Source organism: Daldinia childiae (assembly GCF_008694065.1).
Source record: "Daldinia childiae strain JS-1345 chromosome Unknown Scaffold2, whole genome shotgun sequence".
Taxonomy (NCBI): domain Eukaryota; kingdom Fungi; phylum Ascomycota; class Sordariomycetes; order Xylariales; family Hypoxylaceae; genus Daldinia; species Daldinia childiae.
In genome coordinates, this window is record NW_022984643.1 from 6253167 (window position 1) to 6279646 (window position 26480).

Sequence of the window (26480 nt, forward strand, 5' to 3'; positions counted from 1 at the left end):
GCCAAAGACCTTGTTCGCCTTGCCACCTTCCCGTAAGTTCCTGTTGGTAACACGAAGTAGGGGAAACACCTGGACCGGTCACTGCGATTCCAGAGAGCCGGCAGGTTTTCGAAAAGGAAAGTCTCAGCTTCTTCGGCTGCCCGCAGGAAATATCAAGCAACGTAGCTAAGGTGGATTGGTCTCAGAGATAGACTTAAGTTAGGCTGATGGCCATTGGTGATATGCGCGACAGGTGGGTATGCGACGTGTTCAAAGGAGCGGCGGGATTACGCAGTGATGCAGTAATGCACATTTACTTTTAAGTAGTATAATAAAAATAACAAGGAATTGAATACAATGACCTAATAGACGACTTAGGTGAAAGAGAAAAGCATAAAAAAGACAGAAGCGAATGAAAGAAATTGGATTGTATAATGTAGGACAAAAGTAGGATACAAGAAGCTTGGGAGTTGAATGCGAAAGAATTACAATTACAACTTCGCGGAAGTACAGCGGCAAGGCGGGAAGTAAAGCTCAATGCTAATTGGACGAGTTTCATGTGGACAACCAAATCTAGGTACTTGTTGGCTATCAAATACAAAATGTGGAAACAACGAGCCGCTGGGCAACCATCATTAGCTTCTTAAGCGCTAAAAGTCTCATTAAACTCATTTGAAAGAAGCTAGGACCAAGTCAATTTAAGACTTGCTTGTTAGCGGGTAGAGGTACCTCTATACCCTTGTCTACATGTAACTTGAAATGAGGTACGCCGAGACATCTCTCAGATAATTTCCTTATCGAATAAAGATCACACAGTACGGAATACGTAGTATACATTTTACAACATAGACGTGGTAAGGCTTCCACTCTCATAGCCTATTAGGTATTTTAGGTACCATTACTTTTCTTCATGTGATAGAAATACGCGTATACTATTACTATTAGTTAACAATATTCAACTCTATACATATGCATAGAATATCTAGTTATGTACGTCAAACTACGTGATATCATCTTGAACATCATATTCGGATCTCGTAGCATTTCGCTGCAGGGAAAAAAGATGATGTGCAGCAGCTACCTTGTCCATCTAAGAGCCACACCGCAAGCTAGGTCAATTTATTTATGAGCCTCCTCCGCGACAGGGTTATACAGGCCGTCGGGTCTATCAATCAGAATCAGAATAATAAATATATCCGGTATACATAGTCATAAACGGACCACCGCATATATGATACATCATGAATTGCATTCTAGGCAGAAAAAAAAGCATAAGAAGACATATCAATATATTCATTGAACTAATCATTATATCGAGTCCTCCGCCAAGTCTATCACGAGTGAACTCACCCCTCCCCCGTTCCCCTCAATTCTATACTCATCACGGGTATAGGAAAACGAAAAAACAACGACGAGAAACAATAAACCCGCACTATATACAGCTCCCCTAAAACCAGGTAGAACTTTTGATCCCCCCCCCCACGTACCTATCCAACGCCCGTCCCATGGAATTACCTATGCATGTCCACATCTATATAGCAAAACGGTATGTAGAAATCCCGTAACGCCAATAACCCAACGAGTAAGTTACCTAAAAGCAAGCCTTTTTCGCCGTCACCACGGCTCAAGACGTCAAATGTTCATCGCGTTCATTAGCTGTGTCCTTATGAAACAATGCCCTGCCCGGCATTATCGAAGCCGAGGTTGAAATTTGCCGAGCCGTCGATATCGCTCATCGTGACTAGACCGGCGCCCATCGCACCGCCTGTTCGCGTGTTTCCCATACCTTCGCCGGGGAACTGTAGCCACTGGTCGAAGTCGATGTTAGTACCCGTAAGCGCGTTCCAGTCGAATTCGTCGTGGTTATCCAAGCTGTCGAAATCCATTTCTATATCCATAGTCGCAGCGTGTCCATCCGAGGATCCGCTCGCGCTAGGTGTAAGCACGTCCTTCTCGGTATGTGGGGGCGAGTGGACTGCGGTGGTGATCAGATCCGTAGGTGGCACGAACGGTTGAGGCGCAGGTTTCGTGAATAGGCTAGCCTCCTGCGTCGTCGCATACGGTGCATTCTCTGGTGGAGGCGTGGTCATGTTCTCGATTACCGACGCGGTAGCCGGAGTGGTGAAATGCGCCAAGGGTGTCTTGACATTGGTAGTCCCCATAACACCGTTTGCGTAGGCTTGATTCTGCGCTACTTGCAAATCAATAGCTGCCTTTCGCAATGCGGCATCCAGAAACGCGACTGCATAATCCGCGGCTGAATAAATGTCGCGTAGCTTTTCCATAACCTTCATACACTGCTTGAACCCTCGCATGGCAACGTCGCGAGGTTGTGGCAGCGGGTTCTTCATCTCTAATAAGTGAATGATCATAGCAGGAAGAATCACAGTGACACCAGTAGTCGGAAGATACTTCTCAAGCCGCAGGGTATGCAAGTCGGTAACCATGCGCGTGATTTGAGCTGCAGCTTCACGAACCCTAGTCCGGGAGATCTCTTGAACTTGCGCTGACGTCTGGGGTGCATGCGTCGGAGATGATGGGAGAAACTGTGGTCGATGAAGAGCCGATATCGTCGTATAATACACCATGTGTAAAAGGTTGCGCTGTACAGCGACTGTTGCGCGACCGTTCTTCAGGTCAAGCGCTGATAAGGGTCTGTACTGGCAGCAGACCGGGAGTGATTGTACCCACGCGAGGAGCTCCAAGTCGCATGAATTAACACCCTCCACATTGTCCAGCTGCTTGTTAGGGAATAACATCATCGTGCTGTTGGTAGTGTTCTCTGCCCTCGACTTATCCCTGATAAGGACAGAGTACTGTGCTTTCAACATATGGCTAATACAAAGACAGAGCTTTGCTTTCGCAATGCACATCAAGGCGAGTTCCTGTTGCATCATAACATCCCGCATTAGCGTACACTCGGGACCGATGATTTGAACCTCGTCAGCGAGCGGTTCGATCTCGAAGTCGTGTTCATCTAACATCGGAACGTCGAAGTCTTCATCCTTTATCCGTGTCGGTCGTCGCATACCGAGGGCGATCAACCTATCTCGCATAAAACACGACCACCATATTCTTTTCCATAATTTCTGTTTCCTCGGCGTCATGTTAGTGTTAGCCGGGTTTCGGTGCAGACCGATGGTGTGTGCTAGCGAGATTGCAACTCCCATCCAATGCCATGTGTCCTTTTGGTCGTCCGGCGTCTCATACCAATATGTCATCAGTAAAAGTCCCTGTACGAGGATGAGACGGTCGCTCTCGTAATCGAAGTCGTATAGAAGCTGGATATGTTAATAACTGTATAGAGGATCGTGAACAATAGTCTTACCCTAGCCTTATAGAAGAACTCCCTCCGAGCAGCCTTCCTACTGGTATAGCCCGCATCCTTCAGATACTTCACATCAACGAAGGCAGTTGCCGCGAACATGGCAGACTGATACAGGAACAAGCTGATCTGACCATATAGACCATCTCGAGCATTGATCATACCCAGGAAATCATGCAGCTCTACGAGAGGCATGTAAGGATGAACATACTCGACGTACGAGGAAAGCAAAGCATTCTGAAGACTAAGGCTTGGAAGTGTGAGGGCCCCCTTAGTGTGAAGGTAGGTCACATCTTCAGGGGCTATCTTGGCCGGAAGAGGCCGGATGAAGGCAGGCAATTGCGAGGACGCATCGGGCTCCTCGAGGGAGTTGAGGAACTGTGCTGTCCTCAAGGCCCCCGTACCGGCAGCCGAGCTTGAGCTCTGACACGTGTTTGGATTCGGCCAGATACTGGGGTACCTTGATCCGGTATTACTAGCCTGGAGGGTAGATAGCAATACGGGGTCAGGCCGTAAACCTGATCGTTGATCTAAAGCACATGTCAGTCCTCGTGATCAACTAGAGGGATGCTTACTGCGTTCCACAAGGCTTGACACCTTGTTGATAGGTTGATGCATATTTGCATGTGAAAATCTGGAGGTCCACAACCATGACTTACATAGCAAATGAGGAACGTGACTCTCCAAGCCATTATCCAAGATTCCCCCTGAAGTAGTTACATCATTGCTAGACGTTGAAGATTGAGCTGCCTCGCTAGGGGAATGCAACGGAGCTGCAGCCGAAGCGATTGCGACTGGATTTGCGGGCTTCGCTCTTAACTGTGCCTCGGCAGCCTGCGGGGCAACACTGCTATGAGAAGCGGTTGATGAATTCGAATGAAAAAGGTTCTTTCTGTAGTACACAAAGTGACAGGGATTGTAAGCTTCGACGCACCAAAGTAGAAAAGTAGAAACGTGGTTTTGGAGATTTTTTTTTGGAGCTGAAAATAAACCAATTTTTGGAGAATGACGCAATTAGGATCGAATAATGAGATACCAAAGACATGAATTGGATCATGAACTTGTAAATTCACGAGATAGGGGGAAGGAAGATGATAACTCACCTCCTACGACGACTTTCCTGTACGATGCATTCGACGTTGTCCCATCTGCAATTGCCGCATGGAGCCCCTTCGACCACATCACACCTAACTTTTCGGCTCCTACAACTGATGCAGGCCCTCGCCGCTCTCCGCTTAGTGATCTTGGCCGAGCCATTGGATTCCGAAGTCGACGCAGATCGCTTTTTTGACTGTGAATTCGAATCTGACGAGGTTTCCTTGTCTTCCGGCATTGGTGAGGGACGGTCGGTCATGGTGATGTTTACCGATTCGTCGGCTTGTTGTTCGGGTGAACGGACCGGGAGTATGTCTCCTATCGCCATCTTGTAGATTCCTTTTCCAACGAGACGAAAACTTGTAGTTGTTTTTGGTAACGGAAAAGTATGAAAGAAACTATTTCCTGAAATACCCGAGTTATCCTAGATGTCTTAGACGAATTTCGGTGTAAAAAAAGTACGAAGACGTATTGGAATGTCTAGGTCACGAGGTAAACGGTGTTTGTAAGTATAAGCTGTAAGCCGTATCTAATAGTCGATAGTTGCGTCGACGAGACTACGGGGGAGAGGTTTCTCTCTCCCACCTCTGACTTCCACACCGAACGACAACTAGTAAACGAGACTCGAGGATTCTCGACAGCATGAGAAGAAGTTTTAGGGATTAGGAGTTTTGGAATTAACAAGGAGAAAGAAAGGTCGGGTGGATAGGACGGGATTGTGTGGAGGTGGATATTGGTGGGGGGGGATTCATGGTATTATGTATATTCCATTGTTACCACGAGAGTACTACTTTACTACCAGACTACATAATACCAGATTACCACCGGTCATAAATGAATGCCTCTCTGGGAAAAGTCGCCGCTCCACTAGATTCCCGATGGGGGCTCATAATCGTAATTCGGGGTCTAATATCCTGCATGCAATCCTGGTGAAAACCTAGCTTTGCGATCTCCATAATAAGTGTTCGCGTGCGTCTCCTATCATTGGCTTCGGCAAGGAACACTTTCGTGAGACTAACGTTAGAAGGATAAAACGGGCTTCTCACATGTCCACATCTGAAGCATTTGGTAAGGCGTAGCCTCGTCATCCTTGTGACCTCTACAATTCCTCTAAACAGCAATAGCCTGGCTTAATAGAAGGAATATGATTTGTTGACTACCAAACTAAGCAATACCTACATCATAACCCAGTATAATACATTTACGGTACCTTCTCCAGCTAACTATAGGCAATCTTGCCTTATGGAGTCTAGGGAGTTGATTCCTTTTCCGATTCTTTTCCGTATAACCCCAGCCTTGGCCTTCAGGATCATGATTGTAAAAAGCTCCACGCCCAAGTCTAATTGGCGTGAAGCAGTCAGTCTTGGTTTCTGCGGAGCAGCCAATCACGGATACACGCTATAATAATACCAAGTCGCTGGTTCTCTGCAGTTATTAACTGCATCACGTTGCTTAGTTTCCTAGTCTGAAGGCGGCTTAGCTGACCACGGCCTCGAGTCAGCTTAGCGGGGAAGAGGAAAAGATATTTCTATAGAATTGATGTCCATCAAGGTGAGATATCATTGTTAACTTTTTACCCATTAGGCAATAGTTAACGAAACGATCGGGACGTTTATGTAAACGACTTGAATACAGATTTCGATATTAATGTAAGTTACTAGGAAAGTTGCTCGAGCACTTGCGATGATGTAAAGAATAGATCCATTAGCACATATCACAATCTCAGTCAAATTCGAAAAAAGGGATAGCATTCATCCCAATTGGCATCTGGTATGTAAACGCACCCCTGTCAATAATGAAGACCTGGGCATGTACGACATAAGAAACAGACACGATCGAAGGCCGTTCGCCCGGCCTACCAATGATCCGTGTGGTCCCGGGGGCAGGGCTATCCGATATAATACCGCTCGTCATGGAAGATGATTGTACGCATGCATTCCGTAAGTTTGCAGTATGCAAAATGCAAAATGCAAAATGCAAGCCGCAAGCGCAGATAAGTGTCATTCGAATTGTAACAACATGCAGAACCTGGGCGGTAAATACCGGGATAATAGAAGACTTTTACCTAACATAGAATTTCAGGGGTATTATCGGTGTCGACCCCGTCACCGTCGCGATGTACATACATAGGTACATAGCACACTAAACTCCTTTGTCCTCTCATCATCGATGTTGCATGCGGCCAACCCTAAGCCAAGTGGACCTTGTGTCCTATGAGATTGTATTCATTAGAAAATGTTAGCAATTCAAGCATCTGCCATGTCTGCATATGTCTTTAGCAGCTGGGGCTCCAGTTTCGGCTTCAACTAGCGGGAGAAACCGGTCGAAATTCTAGATTTTATAAAAAATAACGAAAATATCCAAATAACCGTCAACCGTGTTCGGAGACGAGTTAGAAATCTGAATAACGGCATTGGCGGGTTTTTCGACATTATGCAAATTCTTTTTTAGATTGAAACATGTATTGCAGATTGTTCTACAATATGGATAGAAGACAATAAGATGTACTATAGTAGGATGTGGTAGGAATGTGACGTATCAACGATGAAATTTCTGTAAGGTCACGATCTGTCTTTGGATTTGTTGTGGCAGGGTGACACAACCCAAAAAAACAACCAAACATAACCAAAAGCCGGAGTTTCCAGTACCTTATCGAAGGTAACTTCGTACTTAAAATGTAACTTCCAATCGAAGACTTAAAAATCGGCATCAAATGTAACGGCGAAAGCGGGTCAAATATTTCCCCAATGAATTAGCACCTGAATCTTAGAAAAAAGCGGGCTAAAGGGCCACGCGCAATGCAACGATACTATGGTACCTATGTACGTACCTCTCTGATCATTTACTCACCATTAGCCTCACATTACGTAACCCTGCAAGTTCTCCACCTTGATGCATACTAAGCGGGTGCATATATCAGGACTAGGTCCTCCGGAGGTCTCCACCGCGTCTTACTCAGCCCCACGCCGTTCCGCTTTGTCCTGTCACCAGTCGGACTAAAGGCTTTCCTTTCAACATTTTGAATATAACATTGACGGCATGATCTCCAAATACTTAAAAAAGTACCAACGAATCTTTTTTTTACTATACACTTATCATGACAAAGGACAAAGGAAAACTAGGCAACAAATCGAGATCTTATTCCCTTCCAGGCGCCCGGTGCCAAGCTCTAGGCCTCCGGGCTAGATCATGGATGTGAGTAATATCTACTTGGCTACCACATGGTTGACACACCGGTAGACCGGACGGCTTGAATAGACGGCCAACACGGGACCCGACAAGACTATACGATGTTCCGGGAATTATAGTAACCTAGTCTTGTCTCGTGTTTAGTCCTCACGACTGCAACGTATTTTCAAGTTTCAGCAAATAGAATACATGGTCTATCCACTAGCAGCTTTAGAACCCTTGCTTCAGGTATTATTTAACGATACTAACTACATATTTTCAAATGCGGAGAAGGTCGCGGGCGATAGGAACACTCCAACTTCATGTGATCATTTGTCAAGAGAGGTTGAATATAATTGTGCTGATCCTTAGCTATCTTACGTTAGGATTTGCTTGTAGTTATAGTGGTTTTATCTCTATACTCTCATGATCCCCCCCCCGGACTAGAATTATAATCGGACGAGACCCAGGGATCGGAGCAATTGCCATTTCATCTTAGGAACACATCAAAATCATGGGGTGATCTACAGTAGCCGCCTAAGGTTAGATTACTCCGCATCGCATGGCAATGGGGTTGAAACTAATCCCAAGAACGCTCTAGTCGAGCTCACGTCTTTATCTGCCAACACCAAGGGTCTGGGTTCGCTGGCCTGGACTCTGGGGCCCCGCAAGATTCATGTGAAAGTCACCCTCTCGCCCGATCCAACAACTAGTTACGTATGCTCAAGATACTCGAAAGCACACTTACCATTTGTCCAAGGAATTGGCAGATTATTATACCAGCAATTGAATTTTTATCCTTCAATACCAACGGATGTCTTAAATTGGTATCCCGCATAGGATCCTTCTCAGCACGATGCAAACGGCCAGTAAATCACGCCACCTCCTGCTAGATTGCAATAGTCCTTGGAGCATCTAGACCTCGAAAACTTTGCTTTGCTGTCTTAGAGGCAACCCATTTTCCATTGTTTTCTTTTAAATCTGCATTATTCGTTTAGTCACATCTGATCGCTGAAAGTTGCTCGAAGGGTCAAAGGAAAACTTAGACCAGAAATCCGTAATTGTTAGAACATACCTGGGCATCACCACATTGATTACGTACTAACAAACCGTCAGTGCCAACCCCAACCGCACCAATAAGAGCCGAGCTTGAAATTTTGATAATTAGGTAGTTATGCCAAGGCTAGGTTTCTCACAGCTTGCCTCTGAACCAATATGTCACATAGACGCCCAAATCTGGGGGAACACAAGTTGTAACATGTATTATATATAATTAGAAAAAGAAATCATGAAGTTGATGGTGGGGTGAGTTATAGCGGGGTCATTACAAGATTGATAGACATATAAGTAGAAACTTCATACTACTACGGCTGAATGCACTCGAGCCCTTAACGAATATCACTTGCACGATACTAGGTTAAAGACTTAAGGTAAGACATACAAACATAAACCAGACTCCGCTATTCCCCGACGGGACCCCGCCGGCGCGCTGCCAGCGGGTCGCGCAGGCCGAGACTCGGCGTGTTGGGAGAAAAAGCGGAATGCCGAGCCATTACCGGGGCTTGCAGATCTCCAAGCGGGAATAAGCAAGGAGATGACTCAGGTGCCTCAGCTGCGATCGATCCTGCTCCGGTTATGCAATGGGGAAAAGGGAGCCGCTACCGGAGCAACCGGAGCTCAGTAATCGCCGTTTCACCACATCGTCAGGATCGACGTCGCTTTGTGAGATCACCTACCTTAGGTACGTAGGAGGCGTTCCGCGATCACGAATGAAACTCGCTTCACAAGTAAGATAAGGAACACCGATAGCTCTGGACGTAGCTGCATTGGACTCGGGCCGCCCGCGGAGACGTTGCAGATGCTCCGGGAGAGCCCCTTGGAACGTATAAATATGGGCCGATATCCACTCATCTTCACGCCGGGAGTAGGATACCGGGAAAGAAGGGGCGAAAGACGGTGTTGCTTAGTGAGTTAAGGTAACTATGTTTGGGCTGTTGTATTTCTCTCTAGTGCGAAGCCGTGATATTCCTCAGCCTGGGGCTTGCTTTTCTGCAAATACATTATTATATTCGCATGGGTGTGCACAACGTTGGAGACTATCTAATATTTAAATTAATTTTGTTAGGGATTGTTCTGCATAAAGCTTGATATCCATCGGAGATGGCTAAAGGGCTTCACGATACGTTCCATTTTGCGATGGATTTAGGTACCGTGGTTATTCGAGATCCATCGTCGCGTAATACCGCACTCTACGAAGTGCTACCGTAGCAGTCCGCTTGGATAAACATCGTATATAATTATGTGCGGAATGACGATAGTACACCTAGTTTCCCGCCTTGCCCCTTATAATATTGGTATCACAACCGCTTAATCAACAAAATGCATGTTCTTATCTAACCGCCCATATGGTATAGGCGCCATAACATGATCTTAGCCGCGGTTAGAACATCAATAATCGTTGAGTTCATTGCCGAATTTAGCGCTGGTTTTGTACCAGCTGTATGTGTAGCAGATAGGAATCTCAGGTTCGTTGGGTGAACTCTTAATGGAGGTCTGCTCATTCTTGGTCTTCTTCCTTGCGTATTTCCTTCCACTCTTCCTCGGTAACATGTAACCACTGCGAAACTATAGTAGTAAAAGCCCAGATCTCGCCAGAGATGAGCAGCTTAACCACATCCAGCTGTACGATATTGAAGATTCCACTCCATGTCACACCGCCTCCAATATTCATACCCTCGTAAGGGAGGCCTCTCCTATATGCAAGCGCCCGTGCAGCAATCGGGAATGCATATATATCAATAGGCAGGAAAAGGATGTTTGTAATGAAATTAGCAAGTATGTCAGCTGCAAATGAGCTAGGCAGCTTGGTAAGGGGGTTTACGATATAGCGAGGTGTTTCTTTGGGCTGCTGACGAGAGTCTCCCTGAAGACTCGGCCGTAGCTCCGCTGACCAGACTCCAGTAGGCGGTTCCGTAGATTCGCTAGTATCCACGTCAAAGCTAATCAATGTAGGATTGACCATCTCAGAGTCTTCTTCATCGGTCCCGTAATCTTCCCCGCCTCGGCTTGAAAATGTGCTTTGTCGCCTGATTGAGCCGACGGGAACCGTTTCACCATTGGATTGGACATCTAAAGCTAGCGAAGTCGTAGCATCAGATTCTAAATTCTGAGGCCTAACATCCCTATCAGATGTTCCCAAAGTTGGTGATTCCGGAATAGCTTGCCTCTGAGTTACGCTAGTGGAAGCCAGACCTCGGTTGCTCGTATGAAAATTTAAAGGACGTGGTAGACGCCTTCGTATGTATACCCTACATGTAGCGCATGCCGACTGCCAAAGAAAACCACAAACATAAAATGTAGCGTAAGGTGCCAAGCCTATAATCAACTGACCAACCCACCTAGAGACGCTTGAGATGCTAAATGATTCAAGCGGAGGTGGCGCAGTTAATGGAGAAGAGCTGGAAAAGGGTATAAAGAATTTAGGGCCGGGAAGCAGCTGAGATGCGGGTACCAGATCTAAACGTTGCATTGTTAGGAATAGGTGTAAATGAAATCGAACATATTCGATGGCGCCATGGAGCCTGGAAAACATCAGCCTTCATCATAAATAACCAAGGCACTAAACTTACCAAGGGTTTTTGCCTCTGGTCGTAAATGCATTCATGTACCTAGAAGTCAACCGTAATCCATGCATAACCAGGTGGCACGGATAGCCTGCAAAGCATAACTGTAGAATGGAATGATTACTGCGTTCCGTTTGTATCATACGAAAAAACGAGACATCTGCGTGTCTTTTATACACCTATTGGAATGTTAGGGGGCCTAGAGAAAACTTGCCTTTATAATAAAGGTATATCTTAACTTACCAGAATGCGTCGTCGGATATTGAGAACACCCCAGGTGCCTAATATACCAAGAGTTGTACCGGCTTGATATAACGTTCGTCCTGTGTCACTCTCATACTCGTGATACTGCCTTGTAATTTCTATGTCGGCCGGGCTGATGCCATTATTCTCAGGTTCGGCGACTCCTATGACCAGCATCACTTCATTGTGGGCGCGAATAATATCCTTGATGATCCTCTTTGTTCGGGGATTCACAATACGCCCTGTCCCGTCGTATTGCTTTTCAGGCTCATGAGGGTCTTGCTCTCCTTCCCCTAAAACGACATCATCGTAAGGAGATCTCCCCTATAGATTCATGAGCTCCTCTTCGTGACAATAGATTTGAGATTATATTTGAGTACATACTAGTGCTAGGGATGTTAAGGGCTCAAGTCGTCCCATTATGAAATGCAGTTCGTTCAGTGCATAGGTAGAGGAATTTGTTTTAGGCGAATCTGAGATTCAACAAGAAATCTCTTAAGTTTTAAGGAAAGACATGAGATTGGTAAGTGTTGATAAAGTTGTGGAAGGCGAAGACAATGGATGAGATGTTCTTACTGTACCTAGTGTAAATGAATGTTAACATTGGGGAAGCATTGACCAAGTCATACATGTACCTACTGGTACCTAGGTTACAGTGGTTGGGACCTCAGCTACATGTAGTACGTACCTGCTAGCAGCAGCTAAAGTGCGCTAGAGGCAGATTACTTGCAGGTGAATTAATAAATCCTTATCGATATCCATCTCCGTCATAAAAATTTCCTGAACATCCCATCAGCAAAAAAAGAATAGGTTCTTGCAACTTATTTATATGTTTGCGCAGTTCCGAAATGGCGAATAAGGCGCCGTTTAAGACAACTTTCGAGGCCAGCGAAGTAATTCGGCCCATTTTTACAGGTGGCGCTGTCGCATTGGAGAATGGCGCACGAGTTCTCGCAACAACCCTTGGTGAGGATGCTGTCTTGACCGACATCAAGACTGGAAAACATATCACAACAGTGGAAGGGGTTAGTGTTTGGTGATTGAGTGATTATTATTAACTGGATTTATACTAACATCTATATTATAGGATGGAGAATTAATATCTACTTTAACTTGTAAGTGATGTGGACATTTGTCAAGACTAAGCGCAACATAACTCATTGTAATATAGTGACTCCTTCGGGATCCCACCTCATTATATGCTCCCGCTCGTTATCCATGCGGATATATGCCCTCAAAGCCTCAAGCGACTCGATAGAACCTCAATTGGTACGAACGCTCAAACCTCACTCGACTCCCGTCGTTGTTCTCGCTGTCGATAGGACTAGCACCCTCTTAGCAACTGGAGGAACCGATGGTTCTATTAAAGTCTGGGATATAAGTGGCGGCTATGTCACGCATACATTTCGAGGCCCGAGCGTTCTTGTGTCTGCCCTTCACTTTTTTGAACTTGCCGCAAGTTCGTCAAGCGCCCCAGAAAACGATACAAAAGAAAAAGGGAAAAAAGGAAAACCAAAAGGCACAACTGAAGATGATAGAAATGACACGAGTTCCACGGCGAAATTCCGACTGGCCTCAGGAAGTCAAGATGGAAAAGTTCGTATATGGGACTTACATAAGAGGAATGTTGTAGCGAACCTCGACTCGCACGTTTCGGATGTCCAAGGCCTAGATTATTCTCCCTCTCAAAATGTACTAGTGACTGCCGGTAGGGACAAAACGATTAGATGGTGGGATACAAAGTCTTGGAAAGTTCGAAAGGTCGTTCCATGTTTCGAACTCGTCGAGGCAGCTGGTTTTATTGGGGATGGCCAACTTACCTATACTGCTGGGTCGAACGGGTGCTTACGCTTTTGGGACACAGAAACAGGCAGGGAACTCACAAAAGAACAAGCGCCGAAATCTGAGGTTGAAGCTTTTGTAGGAGCTGTCTACAGGCCAGAGTTCCCATTTGTAGTCTGTGTTCAGGTCGATCACACTCTATCTCTGTATGATATTCCCTCCGATGTCCATAAGCAGTCCCAACTCCCGCCTCCTGAACCGTTTCGCCGAATTTCGGGCACCCACGACGATATCATAGACTTACGATATCTACTTCCTGACCATTCTGCAATGGCTTTAGCAACGAACTCCGAAGACATCCGGATAGTTTCGGTAACTGGGTCAAGGCCTGGATCGAAAGCTATAGTGTCTTCTGAGTACTTTGGGCAGGATATTGCGCTTCTTAAGGGTCATGAAGACATCATCATATCGCTTGATGCTGACTGGTCTGGACACTGGGTCGCTACGGGCGCTAAAGATAATACCGCGAAATTGTGGCGAGTAGATCCGGCTAATAATTCTTATATCTGCTGGGCAACATTCCCAGGACATGCCGAATCTGTCGGGGCCGTGGCATTGCCTCGAAGTCGGCCGGTAGAAGGTTCAAAGGCATATGCTGATCCATTAAGTCACCCCCCTTCATTCCTAATCACGGGATCGTCGGATCAAACTATAAAACGCTGGGAGATACCTAAAGAGCCCCAACAGGGCGTAAAGACGACCATTAGAGCTGCTTATACACGAAAGGCTCACGACAAGGATATCAATGCTATCGACATGAATCATGCATCGCGCTTATTTGCCTCAGCCTCCCAGGACAAAACCGTGAAAATATGGTCGATAGAAGAAGGAGAAGTGCAAGGCATCCTCCGAGGCCATCGGCGAGGTGTTTGGTCTGTCAGTTTTGCCCCCCCTAGCACACCCGTGCTCCAGGGCGAGCAAGGATCAGTTGCTGGGAAAGGTGTAATACTCACAGGAAGTGGTGATAAGACTGTAAAACTCTGGAATCTCACGGATTATACATGTTTGAGAACATTCGAGGGCCATTCGAATACGGTTCTTAAAGTAGTATGGCTTAACATCCCTCCAAACGAAGAGCGCGGTAAAAAGCCTATACTATGCGCCAGTGCTGGAGGAGATGGGCTGGTGAAAGTATGGGACATCAATAATGGTGAGAACGAATGCACATTGGATAACCATGAGGACCGAGTCTGGGCTCTCGCGGTGCACCCCGAAACGAACATGATTGTCTCTGGTAGCGGTGACTCAACTGTAACGTTTTGGAAGGATACTTCAAGCGAGACGCAGACTGCTTCCAACGAAGCAGCTCTAAAGCGTATTGAGCAAGAACAGGAACTTGAGAATTACGAATATGTGGGAGCATACCGCGAGGCAATCACGATGGCGCTTCAACTCAACCACCCTCGCAAGCTTCAGAGCCTTTTCGAACGGGTAGTTAATTCGAAGACAGCGGATCCCGAGAGTCTTTCAGGCCTGAAGGCAGTCGACGAAGTGCTAGCATCTCTTTCAGACGACCAGCTATTCTTGCTTTTGCTAAGGCTAAGAGATTGGAATACCAACGCTCGGACAGCACCGATGGCCCAACGTATTCTCTGGGCGCTCATAAAGAGTTACCCAGCGTCACGTTTCTCTAATTTATCTGTTAAAGGAGCGCGGGGCCAGAAGAGTGTGAAGGAGGTCCTGAACGCGCTTAAGGTCTATACCGAGAGGCATTATAAGCGTATGGAAGAGCTGGTTGAGGAGAGCTATCTGGTGGAATATACCCTGCAGGAAATGGATAGTCTCGCGCCCAGCTTAAGTAGCATGAAATTGGTGGAGAATGGAGATATGGATGTTGTGATGACATCTTGATTAAATATAGTTGTTTAAATATACTGTAACCAGTTGGCATTTCAAGAGTTACTTCAACACCAGGATATATTGCAAATTGAAATGGCGTCAACTTTCCTTCGTAGCATCTGGCGTACTGCTTACTGGTCCGATGTAGCAGCCTTATATCTTTCATCACGTATACGTAGTCCTTTCGAGGCTGATTGAGATAAATTTTATTTTTGCCATGGCCGCTTGCCAAAGTAGTGAGTAGGTAGTAATGTGAACTTTTGACTAACTTAACCATAAGCCACGACGAGGAGTTTACTTGTGTTTTCGCTTAGCTTTTTGTGCTGTCATCTTATCATCCCATTTCTCCCAACCGGCCTGGCATAGATCTTCTTCCACAACGAGGTCCCTGACACGGAAGAACCTGGCTATAGGTGTGTCCAATGCCCATGCCAACCAGCCCGACCGCCGTATTATAGTCGTAATAATGAACCAACCCACGGCGCTCACCACCCCGGCGGCAGTGCCTACGAGAACCTGTTTCTCAGTATGGTAGTTTAGGTATACCCGGCTCCATGCAACTGCAGCCGCCATACCCACCCCAATCGCGCTCCATCCAGTCCTCTCAAGCAGACTCATCGGCGTATGATTCCGTTTCCTGACTCTGGGACTTGGCGGTTGGTGTCTAAGTAGTAGAAATAGGGTTATCGAGACGGCGAAGTACGCGACAAATTGCGCGTGGCTGCTTGGCATTCCATAACCCTTCCCGTTCATGCGACGGGGTCGCTCCTCCTTAATCAATCGCTTAAGCGCAAAGTTGAGGGCCTCGCAGGCGAGCTGGCCCGCGAACAGAAGCGCTATTTCGATCTCGCGGGTCGACCAGATTAGCGTCGCGTACATGACACATAGCCCCTGGGGGATCAGGGCCAGCCAGGCGCAGAGGTAGGATATGGGATCGGAGGGGTCCTATGGAGTTAAGGGGACTGGTTAGCTTTGAAATAGAATCCAGGCGGGCAGATAATGAACTCACATAGTGGACGTGGGTAAGTGATAAAGATGCTAGGGGCACTGGATCGTCAGACATGCCGGATATATTAAAGGAAGAGGCGAATTATATGAGTGTCTGTGAGTGGCGAACTAGATAGAGGGTTGAAGCGAGAGCAATTCGAAATATTTTAGCAACGCATTGCTTTCGGCGCAATAGGATTGAGGTTGAGTGTTAAAGCGAGAATTCTGTATAACTAAAATATAATATGATAAGTGGCGTTTTCGTCTGATAGGAAATCAATAATAAAACTCTAGCATCAGACTAGCCTGTCTAACACCCAACGCTAACTAGTACCTATGTAGGTCCAGATACGTAGATCAAATTAAGCATTTGGTATTTTCACGATGTTATGAAAAAGTCGCGATACACTTGAATCTACCTCGGGTTTAACTCTAAACAAGGGTCTAAAACAATTTCGTCATTAGCAAAAGCAAAAAAGCGGTCAGCTGTCAGCCAGTTGGGCAGAAATATATACTATTATAGGTACACTGCGGAGATAACAATAAGTGCGCTAAACCTCCTAAGCTCTAGCTCTAGTTAGAGATATGTTAGGTGGTAGTTGCTGTTGTAATACTTAGGCGTCATAATAAAGTTGCGCCTTCTACTCTTTTGCCCCTCACCTTCAATATCGATAGGCGGTTATGATAATCGCCGTAAGCTTCCTTTTACCTACAAACATATTTCTGCCCCACTGCTCTTTTTTTTTGCCGTTCGAGTCATACCGTCTTTCATATCGACGCCACTTTCTAATTTTGTCTCTTGTTCCTGAGTATATGACCTAGCCTATAACCTAATATAGAGAGGATAGGTAGATTTGGCTTTTTTCTTTATTTTTCTAATATTTTCTTTAGGCCTCTAAACAGCATTTAAGAGCTCACTATTAGCACGACCTAGAGCATAATATTCGGGTCTGAAATTCAGATACTAAGTTTAGTAGCTCGCAAAGAGAGTGTAGTAGCTCACAAAGAGAATGTAGTGACGGTAAATGCTCACATTACCTGGCCGACGAGAGGAAATATTATATTAGAAACACAAACTCATGGAGATGTCCATAAACAATCACGTCTACACACGCCTTTATGCGAACCGGTGACGTGAACCATAAGTCAGGATGGCGGAGGAAGATATTCGTCAGGTTGAGCTATCTACGATAGCGTCCATCTATCCCGAGTTACAGATCGACGAAAATGACCCTTATAAGATATCAATCGAAATGCCTGTGAGCTTAGCAAATCCAGTAGTTGTATTCTTCCCAGCCGCCAACGAAGGCGCTCCTTCGGTCGAGCCAGTACAGGGCCGAATCCCAGTGGTCACAGCCGTAGATTTACACGCCTTGTCAAATCTACCATCATTGCACATCGTTATACAACTTCCGGACAAATATCCCTTAGAAGAGCCACCCCGAGTCGATATTTCGGTTTCGCCCCCTTGGCTGCCAGGGCATATCTTACGCAAGCTCGAAACCGAAGTGGTAACACTGTGGGAAGAAATCGGTCACGACCAAGTCATATTTACATATCTCGATAATTTACAACAGTCTTCTGAAACAGTCTTTGGGTTAGTCGACGATGGTGGTCGTTTAAGAGTTGGGTTAGAACATAAGATAGAGATCCTTGACTATGATATTAAAGCTAAGCAGAGGGCTTTTGACAAAGAAACTTTCAATTGCGATATCTGTTTAGGTAAGTACCAAAAAGGAGGCGATTTACTACATATGCACATAACTAATACTAGAGATCAGATCCTCAAAAGGGGAGCGTTTGCCACAAGATGCTCGACTGTGGCCATGTCTTCTGCGTACAGTGCTTACAGGATTTTTATAACAATGCTATTACGGAAGGCGATATAGCTTCAATACGATGTCTCCAACCAAAATGTGCTAAGGAACGGGAGGATGCTGTTAAAGGTTCCAGCAGGAAAAAGAAAGCCAAGACCTTCATCAGCCCTAGCGAGCTCTTACAAATTCCCCTGGAACGAGATATGGTCATGCGTTACGTCACGCTAAGACACAAAAACGAACTCGAGTCGGATAAGAATACTGTATATTGCCCTCGATCGTGGTGCCAAGGCGCGGCTCGATCAAAGAAACATAAGAAGCCCAAGGGGCTTGAATTCGTCGAACCGTTCGAGTCCGATATAGATGACATCGCGGAGGATGATACGGAGAAGAAGGAATCGGCACAAGATTTGCTTGCTATCTGTGAGGATTGTGAATTCGCTTTCTGTACTCGATGTCAACAGTCGTGGCATGGCGAATTCAAATATTGCATACCGAAAGAAAGAAGAGACGAGATCACGGAGGAAGAGAAAGCGTCGCTGGAGTATCTGAAGGCGCACACCACACCGTGTCCTACCTGCGATGCTCCATGTCAGAAAACGCAGGGCTGCAATCATATGTGTTGCTTCAAATGCCAAACACACTTTTGCTACCTCTGTTCTGCCTGGCTCGATCCTTCTAACCCGGTGAGTAGAATTCCGATATTTCCCATGTTAGACATATCCACTTGTCCCTTTAGAGGGCACTTGACTGTTGGGGATTCGAGTTTAGCCTCGGACTTCGAATCGTTCTTGACACTTGAAAATAACAATGGCTAACCCTAGACATCATAGTATCGACACTACAACATTCCACCATCAGGTGAGAAAAATGACTGCTACATGAGACTATGGGAGTTAAATGATGGCGATGGTGGCGAAGCTGGGATCAGACACGAGGGGAATGGTATTAGAAACATAGCCGCTGCGCCTGGCAGAAACGAACAACACCTAGAAATTGTTCAACGGCGCATTGTTAACGAGCCTGACGAGGCTGATGGCGAAGCGCTAGTAGCGGCAGAACGCCAACAACCCCGGCCAAGACCCGGTCAACGCCAACTGCCAAGGAATCAGCCTAATGGAAGAGTCGCCGTGGCCCGTGAAGGGCCGCTTGTACTCCGAATCGAGGGCGACGTACCGCCGGCTCAGGATCTAGTACGACGTCGTCAGCCCGGCATTCCAAACAACCATGGCGAAGTCCACGCCTTCAACGTGGGTCTGCGAGGGGGCCGAGGAAATAGGAGAGGTAGAGGCCCCGGGGTAAATCGGCAAAACAACCGGAATCGACTTCAGGGGCAGAACCAACAAATTAACAATAACGGTCGCAACGGCCAGAATAGGATGGGGGAGGACGACGTGCTCCGCGGAGACGGCCAACTGGATGCGCGAGACGAGGCATGGGTTCGCCAATTCGTGCAGCTGGCACTTAACGACCAGGAAGATCTGGTCGAGGATAGTGATGACGACTAGACAGGGAGGTCTTGATAGGTTCAAATCGGCTCTAGGCATTAAGCATGCGAGGCACGATATTCCTAAGATGGTAACAGCACAAGCGCAGAGGCCATTTGTCTTTGCGAATTTGGCCACACAATAGCTCGAGTGTATCGAACTCCCGAAGGGAGGTGACCAGAAGCGGACGTTAGCTGGTAGCGAATGGGGCGTCATGTTGCATCTCTAGCGGCTTCCGGCAGCTGTCACGGGGCAGATTCTGCCTGGCAGGTTTAACGAATCGCTTTGTTCGTGCTAAAGTTACAGCGGGCTGGCTGAGATAGGCAGATCTCGCCGGCTCGCAATGTTACGCCGAAGTGACATTTCCGTTGATGTTTAAACCGACCCCCTTGAAAAGCCTCTGACGACGACTGTGCTCCTTAGCCCCTAGCGAGCTGAGCGACGGTATGCAGAACTTACGCATTAAACAGGGGAAATCAAGGGAGATGGCTAATAATAAATATGTCTAATATAGTGTACGTGTGTTGAAATACCGTAAGCACTCAAAATAACGTATGTGTATATGTGTCAGGTATGTCACAGCAACATCGCAGGAATCACGCTACATGCACTTTCGCAACAATCATATTTCTGCGACGAGATTTTTCTTCGATGCGATCGCTAAATGGTGTCGATGTTGCAACCGCACCGCCCGCCGCTTGTAGCCCGTCTCTACCGGAGGAGTTGTCTTGGAGGCTATGCTATGCTGTGCTGTGCTCTCTACCATACTTCTGGTCTGCTTACCTCATAGTATACTCATCGACGAGTCCTACAACTCGCATAGCTCTACCTGATACTCTTGGCATCACATCTGCTTCCATGTAGACGCTCTCCATAATGCTTTATGTAATCTGACATGGTAGGTAAGGTTAGGTATGTACATATATGTGTATGTACCTTGTATGTTGAGTCGAATCACTAAACTCCAACCACGCCCCCCTGTCAGGAGATCTCTCAAATTTTCTTCTTTCATGACTCGTGTATGTATGTATGGGGTGGATGGATGGATACATACCTACGCGCATGTACCCGCGACGATCTGTATGTATGTTGCTCTGCAGCTTATTATACCATTACACTATCTATCCTTACTTACTTACTTACTTACTTACATATAGATATAGGTACCTCATACAACAACAGCGGCAGGGCCTCGTCGTGAGAACCCCAGACGAGCCACCTGAGTCTGTGGGGGGTTCTTGCGAAGGGAAGGGAAGGGAAGGGGGAGAAGAAAGGTTAGGTTAGGTTATGTTAGGCACGTTAGATTGGAGCGAACCTGGTCCCGTATTTCTCATGGGTGTTAATTGGTTGATTATTGTAGCGAGTGGGCGAATTCTGATTCGCCTCCCCTCCTTGATTATTATTTATTTCTTTTGGTGGTTTTTTTTTTTTTTTTTCCTGTTTAGGGAATATAGAAGTAAGATCGGCTTCCGTTTTGATATAACTGCGTACTACCGTAAGTGACCGGGGTCTTGATTACTTATTGATATGTAAACCGAGCACGGCTGGTGGTGCTGGGTTTCGGGTTGCTGCTATTAGGGGACTGTTAAGCACATAAGACTAGGTTACCGGTATTGCCTCGTATGTAAGTTAGGTTAGGAGATAGGTAGGTAGGTAGGTAATAATGCGCCTACATAGGGGTAATCCGCTGGCTATTTTCTGCGACGAAATGAAACTGATGATTACTGGTATCGTGTCCCGTAGCTATAATAGCGATATAAGGACCAGTTAAGTTTTGTTGAGAGAGCGATTATATTAATATAGTAAGGATATCTTTAAATATCCCTTGCCATGCGGCCCACAAGTAAATTGCTCTTTTGATGAATATGGGCAACATCCCGGGATGCCACATGCTTCACCTGCATGAGCGCAGCAGCAGTAGCAGTAGCAGTAACAGCGGTCGTCTTTCAAAGTACGGGAACATCAAGATTAATCAAAGCTCGAGCGCGGTGGAGGAACACGGCATCGCAACGGGCGACTCTATCAGGACTTGGTGGTGCAGCTCAATTACTATATTTGGAAGGGTTAGGACAAGATTACACAAGTATGTAAAGAAAAATAGGCAAGGGGGGAGGGGAAGGGGGGGGAAGAAGAAGAGGAGGGGGGGTAGAAGCTATGTAAAGGTTGGCTGCCATTGCCCCATCATGACTGGCATTAGCATGAGAATGGACGGGCTGGCTGGCGTCCGCGCGCGGCGGAAATCGTCGATAGCGTCTAGCTCTACACGTGGGAAAGATTATACAACGTAGTATAGATAAATTGAAAATGGACTCGTCGACGCCAACAGATTACCTAGAATAGGGATCGATTGGGGGCCGTTTTGACTGTTTTCTGCAGGACGGTTGGACTTGGCTGCTTGGGTTGGTTGCATCGATGCCCACAAGGGAAAGAGATTCGAGCTAGGACATGGATTGGATAGGCATGGGGTTTTATTTTATTTTATTTTTTTAAATATTTTTTTTTCATTGTGAAGAAGAAAGGAAAGAAAAAAAAAAAAAAAAAGGGCTGGCGGCAATAAAATTGGAGCTGGGGCCATTAACATCCATACATACCTAGGTACATATATTCAAACCCATGGCAGTCCATGGCCAGCCGCAATTTGGGACATCTTGGACATCTCTTTAGGGGGGAAGCACCGCCGTCGACGGGCTTGGATTGGCCGGGTTAAACTCGGGGGACCTCTCCAGGCTAAAGTAGGGTAATGCATAACGGGTGTCCGTATAGCCTCGCCAAATCTCGGCAGCCTGGCCTAGCGTGGGTTTTATGGTGGTTGTTATTATTATTAAACTAACCTAAGGGAAAAAGGTGGCCAAGTGGGCGAGATGAGATGAGACGAGACGAAACGAACGAGTTTTTGCCTTGTTGACGATTATACAATTTCGAGCTTTCAAGGGTTCTGTTCTTATCTATCTAACCTAGACAGTTCGAGACGGGTCTCGATACATAAAACATAAAACCTGAACTCCGACCTTCTTGTCCTATCTTTTGTTATGGGGGTACATATAGTTAGTTATATTAGTTAGTATCTTAGTAACTTAATAACTTGGTATTAGTTCGTTTAGTTTGTTACTATTCCTATCCCTTTATTCTCCAAATATAGGATTATATTTACATACATACATATATACATACCTTAGGTACATATATAGGATCCGTATCAGATATGTATAATACGACGCGCTTAAAACAACTTGGATGATATATATGTATTAAAATTTAGAAGCTCGGATCCTGCGGCGGCCAGACGTTTTTCTTTTCTTGGTTGGTTTTTTTGCGGGGTAAAAACGATTAAAATCGGGAGTTGTCAAATTTTAAAACTCCTAACGGGGCGCCGGACTACGCTTCTCTTTCTCTTCATATATCGTATTTCCCCTTTTGGCAACTGTTAGAGTGGAGACTAGCGTGCGTACATAGTAGTATAAGTGGGTGTAAGTGGGAATATCTAGGTTAAGAGGTATGTATATGTATGTATAAGTATCCGTATACTTATCTGGTATGTATACTTATATATACATACATATTCAGGTATTATATTGTACTTTTCCATATAAGAAGAATGAAGTGAGATATGTACTATGTTAAGGGACTATGTCAAAGAGTGGACAATCTCCAAATCCACTTTCTACAACTCGAGATATCACCATCATCCAAACAAGCTTCAATTTGAGGTCCTCGAAATAGTATATTACCTACATACACCATTACACGCACACTCAAATAGAATGCTCTTTTAATAATCTCTGCTAGGCTGCTTGTAAGCTTATTTAGATAAAGTGCCCCAAAGCGACGGGAAAGGCTGGGGGCCAAGGGAAGGAATTACAACCAAACAAGACTGATGGCTTATCTGTAGGGCTGCGTCAGCTATACGACGGCGGGAAGATCCAGGTTGACAATCCAACCCAACTATTTCCTTCTTCGGGACCAGCCTTTGTCAACTTCAGGTAATCACTTCCGTGAGAGGGAAGCAACCTTTTCCTCGCAAAGCTAAAACCTGATTGGTCAAGACTTTACTGAAGAAGTCTCGAATATAGTACGCGGCAAGGCGGCAGAGGAATGAAGGACGAAGAGATAAAATTTTTCTTCTCTTGATGGTGTAGTGTGATGTAGTGTAGTGTAGTGTAGTGTAGGTTAGTTGGTAGGTATGTACATACATAGCTGATAGCTGCTGGTTGGTAGCAACATGTGGCCTTTTAGAGTTGGGGTTCGTGTTCGGGATGTGAGGGGATGTGAGTGCGGGAGTAACCTTCATTTGAAGTTGCCTTCTCTATTAGATGTGATGGAGGGTGAGATCAACCAATCAGAGACCAGGTAGCTGTTGATGCCTTCTTAACTGGGAGCTCGCGCCGAGATATTAGACAAGGCTGTCCGGGCAATACAAAGATACGAGACGTAGAAAAATCCTCCTAGCTTCGGCTGTCTCGTCGTCTTCTAGCTGTGGTGGGTTAGTACATAATACATATACATATAGTATATTTCTTTGAATAGTTAAACTAGTTAGCGGAAATAACTCCGTGTCCGTGTCTCAACTATCGTAAGTTTTATCTATCAGTGTCATACACATGTATCAGAGGTTGTTCTCTAATGCTAAGAGTAAGTAAGAGTAACAATGCTAAATAATAAACTTATCTCAGTCGTCGTGGGTATATTAATAAGTTAATAAGGCGAACCACACAATTACAACCTCGCGAGATCCCTCAAGGTATCGAGACGTTAGATGAATGTGTTCTATGGATTCTATTCTATGTATGGAGGCCATCCATTATTACTACTATGTATGTATGTATGTATGTGTATGCATGTACAGCCTGCATACCACATACATCCAGCTCTCGTCATGTACCTCTCTCTCCATACTCCTGTTGACTGACGGACATGCATGGCCTGCATCAGTGCATACAGCCCCGCATCACGACTGTCTCTTATGGGCTATCACAATGATCTATGGCCTGATCCCAAGCGCGCTAAGCTTTTCCCCTTTTTTATTTATCGACATCCAACTCTTCTCATTGATTACTCCGTAATCCGTAACTTGGCCCGTCACGTACGTACATTTGTCTTCGCGCAAGGCGGACTAAGACATTCACCGTGTTCTTTCAACGAGCTGCGTATGTATTACCTAGATATCCACCCATTTGTAGTCGTAGAATTGCGAATCTTGCACCATACATCATTCTGGCATCCCTGTAGCTAACCTCTTTCCGGGGTTATCGCCGGGTTTTCTACTGCATACCTACGTACTGAGGTACCTAGGTAGGTAGGCACTCTTGAAAATGATGAACCCCCCTTGTAAGCCGCGGTTGGGGAGTGACGAAACATGAGCCGTCGACGGGCGGCGGCTTAGTGTATGGTCCCGCAAGATCAAAGATCAACTCCTTCGCGGGTACCTGCTTACACGTGTAAATCCCACGGGACCTGATATGGTATAGAATAGAAATTTAATCCTTGAGATTTACCAAGTTACATTACACTATAATATATGCTCTTCAACGCATCTACATATCAAGTCTAGAGGGTCGTCGCGTAGGTCTATCATATACCCATCTAGTTACCTCCTACGATGTAAGCCGGGGTCTTGGTAGATCTGCCCGCGTCGGTCGAAAGAAGAGTCTTGGTATTTAATAATGCTGCACCCCAACTTTCGCGCGGCGCGGCGCGGCGCGAGTGAATACATAGAAGAGAAAGAGGGAAGAGAGTGTAAGATAGCCCCTCTAGAGGTTCCATCCTATCATACATATGCGTACCTGAAATTCATCTGTTGCGTCATGCCAACGAGATGTGGCACAACCCTTTTTTTCAGGGAAAGGGATCGTCAACGGCCCTGAGGCGGCACAGACGGTGTCGTACAGAAAATGGCGCGTCGGCTTGTCTTATGATTTGACCAGTCTACTTTCTCATCGAGACCACCCCAGCGAGCCTTTTGGTCAGGGCATGGATGAGGATGGGGATATGGATATGGATATGGGACCCAGAGCTCCACTCGTGAAAGCATATCGCATCCTTCGTCGTAAGGATCACAAAGGTCGTAAACGACTGGGCAGCTTGCCAAGCTAGCAAGGCTGCGTGGTGTGTGCGCGTCTATAACATTATGTATGTACGTAGGCATGTATGTAGGCATGTATGTATACTACTAGCGTATGCTGGTGCCGGTATAAGCTTGGTATGCTTGTTGTATGCTTGTTGTATGCCTGTTATGTATGTACGTACAAGCAAGTTACTGAGATCGTGTTGCAACCGACTAGGTTAGCGGTAGTAGATGATCTTCGTTCGAAGCGGAGTCTACTGGCCGGTCCTACTGCCTTGAAGTAGGCTAGTTTGTCGACTTGACAGCGGCCAGACGCGCACGCCAGCCTCTTGTCTTATAGTATATGTAAGTACTTACACATTACCTACATTAGTATGAGTTGCTATGGATTCTAACTCGCCTTGCCTCATTTGTTGCCTCACTAGGTTAGTTGATCTACGACTACCGGCACCGCGGCAAGATTTGCCAGAACATTAGACTATCTATGTACATACATACCTATATACGTATATACAAAGATGAATCTAGGTCTAACACGTTTTGGTCCCTCTTACATAAAGGATACTAAAGGATACGTATCTCGAACCATATATTCTCGATCGATAGATATACTCGTTCAAGTCTGGATCTGCTCGTTTCACAGATACATAGCCCCGTCTAAGTATATCGCCGTGCCGTGCTATGTTGCGACCGCGGAAGCCTTGCGTCGAAAGGAACCACCGTCTGTTCTGAAAAGCTGTTCGTTTGTTTTTCTCATCTGCCGCGATCTGATCCGCTATACATTAGCTACATATATGCTCTCCCCACCTCTTTCTCTCGTCATCATTAGATCCTTGCCGCTCGAACCTGACGTCGACGACGGCTCGCTCCAGATGTTCCTTTTCGAGGTTTAACTCCTTCTGTACATAGTAATACGTATACCAATAAGTATATACCAAGACGGGCAGCTGTCTCTCTTTGGGACATGGGTTACATGCTTTCGCGCACTTGGACTGTTGAAACGCGGGCGCGGCA

General features: G+C 46.0%; 5 protein-coding genes across 5 annotated transcripts; 2 read left to right on the plus strand and 3 right to left on the minus strand.

The window, feature by feature from the left end:
- Nucleotides 1–1643: 1643 nt before the first annotated feature.
- GL218_02533 (Cutinase transcription factor 1 beta) lies at nt 1644–4727 on the minus strand (the record flags this gene model as incomplete). Its single annotated transcript, XM_033579055.1, has 4 exons — nt 1644–3260; nt 3308–3834; nt 3964–4196; nt 4408–4727. 4 exons carry the CDS (start codon nt 4725–4727, stop codon nt 1644–1646), a joined length of 2697 nt encoding a protein of 898 aa, XP_033439315.1.
- Nucleotides 4728–10124: 5397 nt separating this feature from the next.
- On the minus strand, nt 10125–11853 carry GL218_02534 (uncharacterized protein; the record flags this gene model as incomplete). The annotated part of the gene is made up of 3 exons (XM_033579056.1): nt 10125–10793; nt 11434–11757; nt 11818–11853. 3 exons carry the CDS (start codon nt 11851–11853, stop codon nt 10125–10127), a joined length of 1029 nt encoding a protein of 342 aa, XP_033439312.1.
- Nucleotides 11854–12281: 428 nt separating this feature from the next.
- Nucleotides 12282–15126, plus strand: GL218_02535 (putative U3 small nucleolar RNA-associated protein 13; the record flags this gene model as incomplete). The annotated part of the gene is made up of 3 exons (XM_033579057.1): nt 12282–12458; nt 12521–12548; nt 12605–15126. The coding sequence occupies 3 exons, from the start codon at nt 12282–12284 to the stop codon at nt 15124–15126; spliced, it is 2727 nt and encodes a 908-aa protein (XP_033439313.1).
- Nucleotides 15127–15408: 282 nt separating this feature from the next.
- GL218_02536 (putative dolichyldiphosphatase) lies at nt 15409–16177 on the minus strand (the record flags this gene model as incomplete). The annotated part of the gene is made up of 2 exons (XM_033579058.1): nt 15409–16059; nt 16124–16177. The coding sequence occupies 2 exons, from the start codon at nt 16175–16177 to the stop codon at nt 15409–15411; spliced, it is 705 nt and encodes a 234-aa protein (XP_033439310.1).
- Nucleotides 16178–17252: 1075 nt separating this feature from the next.
- On the plus strand, nt 17253–19426 carry GL218_02537 (E3 ubiquitin-protein ligase itt1; the record flags this gene model as incomplete). Its single annotated transcript, XM_033579059.1, has 3 exons — nt 17253–17823; nt 17883–18604; nt 18752–19426. 3 exons carry the CDS (start codon nt 17253–17255, stop codon nt 19424–19426), a joined length of 1968 nt encoding a protein of 655 aa, XP_033439311.1.
- Between the last annotated feature and the right edge of the window lie 7054 nt (nt 19427–26480).